Raw genomic sequence first — 12,590 nt, 5'->3', positions numbered from 1 at the left:
TGCAAATGTTTAAATTTTTGTTGAAAAATGTTAGATGTCTTCCTAACATTACGTGAGGAGAGTGTTTTCATAACTATTTCAGGCAATACATACTCAAAAATGATAAAGACCACTGTTGTACAGCATATTTTCAGGAAAAAGTAACAGAATATTCTACAAGTAATGGTTTAAACAAATAGCAGTTTAGTTTGCTGGTACAACCAGAAATCTGGAAGGAGGCAATTTCAGAGCTATTGAGGAAGCAGTAGTAGTATCTGCTATAACCTCCTTTAAGGAATCATTGGTGTTTCCCCTCAAATTCCTATCAGCATTCTCTGTATCTCCCATTTTTTTCTTTTTTATTTTTATTTGATTGTGGTATTTATCATATTATTATTTGTTATATAATTGTAAAATGCATGTTTTATTCCCATTGATGGACCAAGAACTTGCTGAGGTTGGAGACTTTGTCTTGTACTTTGAATCTCTTGCATTGTACATCACAATGCGTTACGCTCAAATCATAGGCCTCGGTTCAAGATTATCAAGTTCTACTGCTAGCTAGTGATGGAAAGCATCCATGAAGGCACCAACTGAATACTTGTTAAATACAATTGATAATTGGCAGAAGAAGCAAGTACTAGAGCTAGAACGAACCTTAGGTGCTGTCCAGTCCAGTCACTTGAATTTTATAGATAAGAACTTGAGGCTCAGAAAGACTCAGTTCAGAGACTAGCTTGCAGAAGATATAAGACAAACCACCACCAGAAATAAACACTAAAATTGGTACTGATGATGGGGATTGCTAGTTCGTTTTGTATTTTACTAGGAGCAGGTGAGGTAGGGGTACATGTTAGTATCTACCAAACTTTATTTCAGTGGACATGTTACTTTTATATTTAGAGGACGAAAAAGCCAGATGACTCACTCTAGACTGGAATGCAGTGGCACGACCTTGGTGCACTGCAACTTCCGCCTCCCAGGTTCAAGTGATTCTCATGCCTCAGCCTCCTAAGTAGCTGGGACTGTAAGCGTCCACCACCACGCCCAGCCACTTTTTTGTATTTTTAGTAGATATGGGGCTTCACCATGTTACCCAGGCTGGTCTTGAACTCCTGACCTCAAGTGATCCACCCGTCTTCTTCTCCCAAAGTGCTGGGATTATAGGCGTGGGCCACTGCTCCAGGCTGCAGTCTTATTTTTGAAGACAGATACAGAAAATCCTTACAGAGTGTCATAATATAAAAATCCAATCATTTTAATAAAATAGCACAACAATGTACAAATTGTTTTAAATACCATCTAGTAATTATTTCCTTGAAAAACATATTACTGTATTTAAAGTCCAATCATTAATGTATGATAAGTTTCTTTTAATCAGAAATATGTAGTACAGAGAAATGAAATATTGACTAAGATCAATATTGACTAGGATCAATTAGTATCTAATTTCTCAGTAAAAGTAACCTAAGTTTTGAAATTATATTTTAATTATTCTGTTGACTTTTTAAAGCTACAAATATTAAAATGTTAAAAATAAAATTAATATATGACTACATTAAAAATATATGTAAGCATAAAAATGGAGTTACTTCTTATTAATTCAGCCTCCCTTTATGTACTCTGTAAATGGTTCCAGAAATTTTTTCTTTTTCCAATCACTTGTGAGATACTTGCTTTTAAATAGAGATAAATATGATTTCTTAATCGATTGTGCAATTTATATATTTTAGTTTTATTTCAGTTTTAAGTAGAGGATATTTACCTGAGGAATTGTATGTAAATCAAACTTACTTTAAATGCACATGGGTAACTCATTATAATCCTATGACGAATTCCTTTATAAAGCAAATACCCCTTATTTTATCTTTTGTGTAAATACCGAGTTTGCTTAAAGCAAGATTTGCCTTGATTAAAGGTTATGTTCATTGGGAATACTTTTTACACTTTGAAATTTAACATCTATTGCTTTATAGTGAAAGTGTCTTTAACTCTAGATTGAGATAAATAAGAAATACAGATCAATTCCTCTTCTGATTTATTGTGATTCCCATGGGTGAGTCATTTAGTTTACATGTCTTAAGTTTATTTATAGAATAAATATAATATAGTAACAGTCCTTTCTTATGTAAGGTATTTTTACAAGGTGCTTAAGTAAAATACAGACGTTATTAAACTAGGTATGAAACATTTCAAAATGATGATGATAATGACATACTTTATATTGTACATGGTATTTTATTTTTTCAGACAATTTTCATATGCACCACTGTTTTTAGTATTTTTTACTACCTCTCTCAAATAGTCATAGCAGGTATTAGACCCCATTTAATAAATAATTTGACATTTCTGAAGTCACACACTACACATCACTCAACCAAAAGTTAATTAAAAAGACAAATTTATTAAGCCTCTATTAATTGTTGGTTAACATGCTAAACCTGTTAGGGTATAAGTAACGCCCTTTAGCACTTGTTTCTTTATAGACAGTTAGAAATTAAAAGGTAATTGTTGCATGTTAAAACTTACGGAATAAAGGTTTACGTATTACTATATTCCACTGTACTGTTAGGGGAAGAAAATTAATATTTATTTTAAACATCATCTGCCAATTTCTTAGTGTTGTTTTAAGCCTTCCAAATACTGAGAGTGGTTAAGTTTATTTTATGTATGAGGAAGAAACTGAGACTCAGAAAATAAAACAATTTGTCAGAATTCACCTAGTCAGTAAGTGGCACAGCCTGTATCCAAGCTTAGGTCTTTCTGATTTAGTAACCGCATGAGGCTGAACTTCCTGAATTTACATAAAATTCGTAGTTTAATACAAGAAAAAAAGTTTTAGCAGGGCCTCTTGAGCATAATTTTAGAGTTGACTTTTTGTTACATAGGACATTTTATTGAGTGAGGAACACCTTTAGCATCGTGGTCTTCTAGTCCATAGAGCATAAGAACTCAAAGGAATCTTAAAAGATCACACAGCCCAGTGTTCTCATTCTTTTACCTTCATATAAAATGACATAGCAACCATAGTTGATGAAACTCCATCCTATATCTCAAGTCATTCATTTGTCCATTCATTCAGAAGATATTTATGAGGGTGTACTAGTTGCTGGGTTTACAGTAGTGAATAAGACGACATGATCACGGTTGTTGTGATTCTCACATTACTTACAATGTGATAGAGATAATAGAGATTAGTCAGCACACACACAAATGTATAATTATACACTGACACATAAATGCATTATTATATACTGAGCTAAGTACTCTAAAGAAGAACTTGTAAAAATTGAATTTGAACTAGACATTGAGACTAGAATTGAGACAGCTAATGAGATCTCTAGGATCTAAATGAATTGGTGGCAAGAAAAGCATTTCAAGCAGAGAAAATCGTATGTGTTGTGTTCAAGAAACTAAAGGAATGCTAAAACAATACAGGAAGGAAAAGCATGTGGTATGTAATGAGACCAGAAAAGGATCAGCAAGGAGCACATGATGCCAAACCTGGTAGGTCATGTTACAGATTCTTTCTCCTAAGAGTGTTTGGAAAGCCACTTAAGGTTTTGGTTTGCTTTTGCTTATTTATTGTTCACTTGGTGTGAATGAACTCCCTGTCAATGTCTACATTGATAAATGTGCCCTATTCGCCTTTTGGCATCCTCCTTACGATTGCTACCAAGATCTGTTCTTACCTAGTCACATGGCTTCTTAATATTCTGTTATCTTGCCCTAATTTTTATTTCCGTATCTCGATCTATGAAACCCTGTTACAGTATATTGGGTTAGGAGTTTAACATGTATTTCTACTTTGTCCCCCTCCCTCCTCTCTCATGTGTAATTTTTCATACTTGCAAGTCTCTTCAATAAAGTAGTTATAGTTCACAGGGAAACTGTCGGTATAGAAGACTGTATACCATTTTAAAAGTTAATTCATATATTTAGTGATAATCCACTTAGACCAGTGTTACCCAGCAGAAGAACTCTTTACAGTAGTGGAAACGTTATGAATTTTCACTGCCCAGTATGGTAGTTATTAAACCGCATATGCCTTTAGCACTTGAAGTGTAACTATTGCAATTAAGAAACTTAATTTTTAATATTAATTTAAATTTAAGCCGAAATGGGAGGATAACTTGATATCAGGAGTTCGAGACCAGCCTGGCCAACATGGTGAAACCTTGTCTCTACAAAAATACAAAAATTAGCTGGCATGGTGGAACATGCCTGTAATCCCAACCAGTTCAGAGACTGAGGCAGGAGAATCACTTGAACCTAGGAGATGAAAGTTGCAGTGAGCCAAGATTGTGCCACTGCACTCCAGCCTGGGTGATGGAACAAGACTCTGTCTCAAAAAATAAATTAATTAATTAATTAATTAAGTTAAATAAATTTAAATGACCATATATGGCTAGTGGCTACCATATTAGCACAGGTTTAGATCATTTTATATATACTAGACCCACCATTAAGTTAAAATGAAATTATGCCTCTGAGTCCAAAAACAGAAACTTATCTCTAACAATAAAAATCCATATTACAAGTTGCAATAGCTCTTTCCTTCTGAAAAGTACATTTTTAGGAGACCTCAGTTAAGAATCTTGAGGTTGATTTTGTCCTTTTGTCTAGATATAATATTAATTGACTTCCCATGAAATCCTATACATTTCTGCTGCCTGTAGTTCAACACTGTGGGTGAGGAAAGGGGGAATTAAGAAACAGTGAGAAGGAATTAGTGTGGAACTCTGCATCTGCAGAGATCTTAGTTTTTAGAAACCTTCTTTCCTAAAGGTTTATTTTCTGGTCATTCGTTAAAAAAAAAAAAAATTATTTCTGCTCCACAGAGTTACCAACCACAACTGCTCTACTGTACTTGAAAGAGCACTGTACTGAGGGCTCGATAGGTGATAACTATTCCTGTTACCAGCAGTGCCGAAATGAAATAATATGCCAGGCTTAGTTCCTAGACCTCCCTAAACTGCGTCTGTGTCCTAGAGGGAGAACTGAATTTGGAAACCACATTCAACCCTATGAATTGTGAGAACAGGCAACCTGCCTGTGTCTCTAAGCCCAGCCATTCTTTACAGTCGATCAGTTTTAAACTCTTCTGTGCTCCCTGCTCCCAGATTTTTCTATCACTGTTAGTCTCTCCATGAAGCCCGTGTGGAACCTTGGCTCCAGTGTAAATACATATCAATAAATACCCATTCTCTTTCAAAGCATTTTTTTCTTCCTCTGTCTTTGTGTAAATTTGACTCTGACTTTCAAGGATGCTACTTCCTGTGTTTCCTTGTTTGCTCATTTGTCACTAGAAAGTTATTAAGTAACTTTTATTTTCCATGTATTATGCTAGATTATGGCAATACAAAGAAAAAGAAAGAAAAAAGAAAGAAAAGAAAACCAATCCTTTCCATTATGCCCCCAAAACATGATAGTACTTGAAGGAAATGAAGGGGAAGTATATGTTGAAAAATACAAGATATGGAATCACACAGACTGAATTCAAATTCTGATTCCAGTACTTGCTAGCTGTGTGAGCTTGAATGGTAATAGGACTATTTCATAAAGTTGTTGTAAGAATTGAATGAGATAATTCATGTATGGCCATGAGAATGATAACCAGCACACAACTAACACTTATTGAGTGGTGATAGTGCTTTCATTGCAACTTTGATTACTACTTCTACCACATTTTCTACAGCTGCTACCACTATTTCTCTTAGTGTTACTATCATTATCCTTTTCTCAAGGACCTCTGATTTTTTATTAGGATAAATAATCAACTGCAGTATACGAATATAATAGCTTTAGTGGAGATATTGGCAGAGACATTGGGAGTTTGGAAGAGGAAGCATCTAAAGCTGCCAGGGTGAGTTCAACAGGCCGCTCAAAGGAGGAAGCCATTCGCCTCCTCTCATTCCTATAAACCCTAGGACACAGAGGCCACCATTTTCCGACAGCATCATTGCCCTTTCCAGATTATTCCTTTTTTACTCCTGGGTAAAACATTTTTGGTGTCTGAGGTTCATACTACTATCTGCCTTTCCTTATTTGCCCGCATTCATACAGGACTTTGGCACTTGAATTAGTCTTTCTTCCCTGCATCAACTTCAGCTATCCTAATTGATGACAACATGTGTAATGGTTGGAAGGGACATGAGCTTTGGAATCAGGAGACCTAACTGAATTCCCGCTCTGCCGCTTAGTTATGAAATCTTTGGCAAACCTCTTAATCTCTCTGAGCCTGTTTCTTTATTTGCGGAATGGTATTAGTAACTACCCCTAAAGTAGTTCAAGGATTAAATGGCCTTGGTAAGGGCTCAATGCATGTTGAATACTCCTATGATCAACAAAGCCATGGCAGCGATTGGATGGAATAGTACATGCTGGCACCTAGCACAGTTTTTTTTTTCCTCCTGGAATCCAGTGTTCTTCATCTGACTGCTACTTGAGAAACTCCCCTGGCTGCTCTTAAATATAAACATCACCCAGAACTAATAGAGCTCTGAAATTTTGAATGGTATTATACCATTTTCTTACCACAACCTAATACTCTCTCCGCTTTTTTATCTTATGTTCACTACCTATGTTCTTTAGACTCATTAAGACTGCTATTTAAATTTGGATAAACTTATCCAAATATGCTTTCACTCCCCTTTTTCTTAGACTTAGAGGAAAAGATCTCTCTTCTCCTGTCCAGAGCTAACTCTTAACACCTATGCTTTTGATTGAAAGGTTTTCTTTTCTTTTCCAAAAGCTTCTTTCATCATCTACTACATTTTTAACCTCCCCTTTAATTTTCTTTAACTCCAATGTGTTTTCTCTCTCTCATACTTTGAAAGCCAAACTTCTAGAAAGAGTAGATTACAGTATAGATCCTTCTTCTCCACCCTACCATGATATTATAATCCTGCTTTCTTCCCACATCACTTTCTAGAAACTTCTCTGGAAAAGCTCACCAGTGACCCCTCCAGTTGTGTTTTCTCAGTTCCTGTCAGACTTGATTTCTCTATATTTAACACCAGTGACCACTCCCTTCTTAAAACATTTCTTCATGGCCTCAGTGATACCACTGTCGCTTGGGTTGTTTCCTGCTCTGAACGTTTATCTTTATTCATCCTACCCGGATTCCACTAGAAAGAAGAAAAAAGATGTAAACACACAATGACAAAGAAGGAACATTTCAGCAGATTAGAGATTTCAGCCAATTTCTAGAGCTAGAAGCACTTGGAGATTTGCACCTAAGTAGGCAGGTAGAATAAATATAAACGTAAGAGTCTGATGAAATAAATGCTGATTTGTCCCTCACAGGCCCTAGAAAATCTGAAAACTTCGAAATAGGGTGGGGCACAGAGCTGAAATAATATGCCTCAGTCAAGAAAGTAAATCTTTCTTTTCTTCAGAAATTTACTAATCTGAGAAAAACAGACAAGACAGTAACATTGTAAGTTTCCACCATGAGGAGACACTTGTATGATCATCCTGTAGATAAACTTATATGTTGAAAAAACTCTTCTGATCAGTTTTGTAGTGCCTTTTTAAATATTGACTAGATAAGTAAGGATCACCAGATATTTGAGAAAATACTTCAGTATAAAGAGAGGAACAAACAGGAAAAAAGGACCTGCTCATCAAAAGATGCCATAGACAGATAATTTACAAACCAAGTAGAGTAAAATGTTAATAGTAGAATCTAGATAGTGGTATATGGGTATTCGTTCTAAGATGCTTTTAACTTTATTGAATATTTGAACATTTTCCTCATACATTTTGAAGAAAAAGTAAAAGAAATGAAAAATGAAGTGGGAGATTAAAATGGTGAAAGAAATCAAGAGATCCACAAATATGAACAGACTTTATGGTTCATAGGTAGGAAGATTCAACATAGTAAGGACGTCAGTTTTCCCCAAATTGATAGTTAGGTTTAATGCAATTCTTATCAAAATCCCAGCAAGATTTTTGTAAATATAGCAAAGATTTTTTTAAATGTATATGGAAAAGCAAAGGAACTTGAATCGCAAAAACAATTTTTTAACAAACAATAAAGTTGTAGAAATCATCCTACCAGATTTCAAGACTTACTATATAGCTACAGTATTCAAGACTGTGTGGTATTGGCAGAGGAAAAGGCACATAAATCAATGTAACAGAATAGAGACCCCCCAAAAATAGCTCCCCCCCCACACACACAAATACAGTCAATGGATTTTTGACAAAGTTGCAAAAGCAGTTCAATGAAGGAAGAATAGTCTTTTCAACAATATTTAAAACTAGTGTTCTGGAAAAGTCCCTTTAAAGGGATGAAAAGAAGCTACGTACTGAGAGAAAATATTTGCAAACTACGTATCTAGCAAAAGACTAGTATCTAGAATATATAAAGACCTTTCAAAATTTAATAGTTATAAAACAGTTAAAAAACAAAACAATCTAGTTAGAAAATGGACAAAAGACATGAACCTCCATTTTACCAAGGAGGATATACAAATAGCAGATAAGCACACAAAAATATGTTTAGCGTCATTATCTATTAGAGAAATGCAAATTAGGACCACAATGAGATATCACTACATAGCTATCAGATTGGCTGAAGTAAAACATAGTGACAGCATCAAATGCCAATGAGGATGTGGAAAAACTGGATTACTCATACATTGCTGATGAGATTATAAAATGGCGTAGCCATTCTGGAAAATGTTGGCAGTTTTACGAAACTAAACATTCAACTACGATACTAACGAGCAATCGCACTCTTGGTCATTGATCCCACCAAAGTGAAAACACTGTTCATAGAAAAACCTCTACACTAAGGTTAACAGCAGCTTTATCCATAATAGCCCAAAATTGGATACAACTCAGAAGTCTTCCAATAAGTGAATGGTTAAACAAACTATGTACACCTATACAGTGGAATACTACTCCGAATAAAAAGGAATAAACTATTGATACATCAACAACTTCGCTGACTTTTCAGAGAATTATGCTGAGTTTAAAAGCCAGTCTGAAAAGGTTGCATCATACCATTTGTGTAACATTATTTAAATGACAAAGTTATAAAAATAGAGAATGAGTTAGTGGGTTAACAGGGATTAAATATAGGAGATTGAGGGTTGGAGTGAAATGGGTAAGGCTATAAAAGTGCCACATGACGGATAGTTGTAGTAATAAATTGTTCTGTATCTGGTCTGTATCAGTGTCAGTATCTTAGTTGTGATGTTACACTATAGTTTGCAAAATATTATCATTTTGGGAAACAGGGTGCACAGGATCACTACCAACTGCAAGTAAAGCTACAATTATCTCAAAATAAATATTTCATGTAAAGATTGATAAATCATTTAGCAGGCAAACAAAAAGACAAATTTCAGGAGGAAAAAAGTAAGAAAAACTAACAGATCAACTCAGAAGATCTAATATTTAATTATTAGGCATTCCAGAGACAGAAAAAAGCAAAAACAAATTTTCTCACCCTGAAGGACCCAGATCTCTTGATTGTGAGGTCTCACCCAACGCCTCAAATGAAAAATGCACACTACTAGAGAAATTAAAAACTTCTAACAGCATCCAGAGGAAAAAATTCCAGATCACGTTCAAAGCAACGAGAATAAGCTTTTTTTTTTCGGCCTATTGAAAACTTAAGAATATGAAGAAGAAAACAGACAAACAAGTGGGCAAAAAAATCAACTCAAACAATAAGAATATGAAAAAGAAAACAGACAAACAAGTGGGAAAAAATCAACTCAAACAATACACTTCTCAACCATTCTCACTATTTGAGTGAGTTCTTCAGCAAAAGGTGGAAATTAACTGAGAAGGTGCAGGATTCAGGGAACAAGCGGTGCGGCAAAGGAGAGAAATGACATGAACACCCAATAAGAGCCAAGGAAGTTCCAGGACAGATCTGGAGAACAACAGCTCAGATGAGACCAAGTAGACAGAGCGCTTTGGGAGGAGATCACTGGAGGCTGAAGAGGAGGGAGGAGTAAGGGATGGGCATATTTTCAGATATGTTTTAATATTTGAAAACTAACAATGATAAAAATAAGAATGTAATAAAGATAGGCTGGCAGGTACTAGAAAAATTAAGAAGGCTGGCAGGTACATAGAAAAAACTATCAAAAACAAGACAAATACCAACTTTAGGAAAAACAAAAAGAAAACCTTAGCAGCAGAAAGTATTCATGTAGTCATAATAATGTCTGTGTTCACAATTGATTAATTAAAAAGATGCTATAATTGGAAATAGAGGGTTAGAAGATTAAAAAAAGAGCTAAGTCTATGATAATAGAAAGTCAGTACCTCACATCTAAAATCAATGAATCACAAGCTATTGGTATAACCTTATTCTTTAGAAATATAGCATTAAATACAAAACAAAAGGACTAAAAGAGTTGACAGTGGTTTCTCTCAACAGAGCTTAGGAGTCAGGATAGATGGAACAAGAAATTGCTATTTTTAATCCTTTTAGTTTTTTTTTCTTTTAAACTGTGTGTATGCATTTGATTTAAGAAAAATGTTTTTCTTTGAATCGAGAAAAGGCACAATCCAAATCAGAGGGGAAATATCTTAGTCAAGCTGTCAGAGGAACTACAGTGAATGATTAATGAATTTGGTAATTAATCCAGATGTTATTGACTAATACCAATAAATGTCCATTCCCCCATCACTGGTGGAATCTGACCTGCCTAGGAGCATCACTGTCACTATCTTTGAGCTTGAGAAATACTATATTAATGCATAGACAAGGCCTATTAATGAAGAGGCTGTTTGTTCCTGGTTTTAATACCACAGAGGCTAGAGAATGCAAAGAAGTCTTAGAGAGTCCTAGGACATGTAAACCCTTTCTAGCCCCTTGCCCTTCTGCAGCGTGGTGTGGTGAAAATACACCTTATACAAGTAAGCTAACATTTGAGCCCTCATTTCTGTATTTGGAACATGAGCCTAACCTTGTAAGGATTTTGTGAAGATGGGAAATAAACCATGCCACGTGCTTAATTAGTACATAGAGGGACTCGGTATTATGGTTGTTGAAATCATAAATAGCATTAATAGTAATGTTAGTATCATTCCCTGTGATTGTGGGCCTTTAGTGATTGATTTGCCATAATACCTCTCTCAATTTCCTAGTCCTTGATGTTTACAGTTAGGTTTTTTATGCAAAATACTGCCAGAGGACTGGGCGCATAGCTAATGATAACAGCTCCTATGGAAAAGGTACTGCCAGATACGTCAGTGTTAAGAGTCCCAGGGGCAGCTGAAGCAAAATGGTCTGGGCTAGGCTATGTGAGAAGGCAAGACTTTGATGATGCAGTAACTTCTATATTTTTGATGTTGTTGAACTTGTTCTCAGCCAGAATCTAGGTTGTTGTAACTGTGGAGGGAATAGGTCCAAGGTACCTCAGCTGATGCTGCAGAATTCATATCAAGGGCTTTGTGTATTGCTCCTGGGGGCATAGCTAGACAATGTAATATTCTTGTATTTTTAACATTTTTTTATAACTCCAACGATCAAAAGGTCGTAATTTGTTGTAATGATGCTGTAATTAAGTTGTGGTAAATGATAGCATTTGTAGATTTTATAACCAGAATTGATTCATAAAATGAATACAGTCCCAGCAGTTTATGTTAACATAATTAAATGGAAATGTAATTCTAACTCAGTTTGCTTATTAAATTGAAAATTACCAGGTTATGAGCAGTTTTACATTTCTGTCAAAATTGGTCTAAGTCTAGAATTAAATGAAATATCCATTAAAATAAAGCATATTGAAGGCTCTGTTGCTGGTGACAAATAAATTCCTTAAAGCACGTGTAGCTTGATCATGTGAGAGCATGTGCTTTTAGTTAGGTTCCCTCTAACTGCCTTTTTCTTTCCTCTGCAGCCATTGGTTTAGCCCTGGGGCTAGGACAGAGCATGACCAGGTAAGGACCATTGTAATCCAAAAGGAAGTTACTCAGCCTCTTTCAAGTATTTAACTGTCTCCCTTCAAGAGAGTAGATCAGCTCTATGAGAAAAAATACAAATCCCTGCTCATTTTAAAAGGTGTTAATTATGCCAATGATTAATACACTGACCAAATAAATGCATGATCCTTAATCAGCATGAGAGTTTTCTTTCCTTTACTGCCACCGTCTTCAGTCATATGTGTGACCTCCATGGAAAGACTCTGAAACTCATTTGTAGGAGCTCACTATTGATCTTTATTTTTCACAAAGTTAAGGTATCAAAACAATACATGTGCTTAAAAATTAATTTGTATTAAATCTAAGTTCAGCCAGGAAGAGAATATTTGTATCTGAAGTTTAGAAGGTAGGGTGAAGAGTTTCTTATACTTTTACATTATATTTCTAGATGAATTTTTTAAAATCTCTTATTGGTATACATGGCAGCACAATGATTAGTTTGCAGTGAGGAGTTGACGTTCATTACAGTTATTTTTACATATAAAATCAGCAGTTACCCCTTGATTATATTAGTCCTTTCTTAGAAGCATGCTTAAACTTGTGATGTTTTAAAGCATATACATTTTAGAGTTTGCATCCTTGCAAAGTTTGTATCTTTTATTGTGAATGATAAAAGTTATTTTTAAAATAAAGGGGAGTGATAAACCTCAAAT

The 12,590-nt window shown here is 35.1% G+C and overlaps 1 protein-coding gene across 1 annotated transcript in view; it reads left to right on the top strand.

Annotated features, from left to right (window-relative positions):
- GPATCH2 (G patch domain containing 2) overlaps positions 1-12,590 on the top strand; it is a 200,168-nt gene that overhangs the window by 118,018 nt on the left and 69,560 nt on the right. The window contains exon 7 of the mRNA XM_011929437.1: positions 11,856-11,895. Within this exon, the coding sequence (XP_011784827.1) occupies positions 11,856-11,895 (40 nt within the window). The remainder of the gene's footprint in view (positions 1-11,855; positions 11,896-12,590) is intronic.

The sequence above is a fragment of the Colobus angolensis genome, unplaced genomic scaffold, assembly GCF_000951035.1.
Source record: "Colobus angolensis palliatus isolate OR3802 unplaced genomic scaffold, Cang.pa_1.0 Scaffold81, whole genome shotgun sequence".
NCBI classification, from domain to species: domain Eukaryota; kingdom Metazoa; phylum Chordata; class Mammalia; order Primates; family Cercopithecidae; genus Colobus; species Colobus angolensis.
This window is presented reverse-complemented; position numbering and strand designations above follow the sequence as displayed.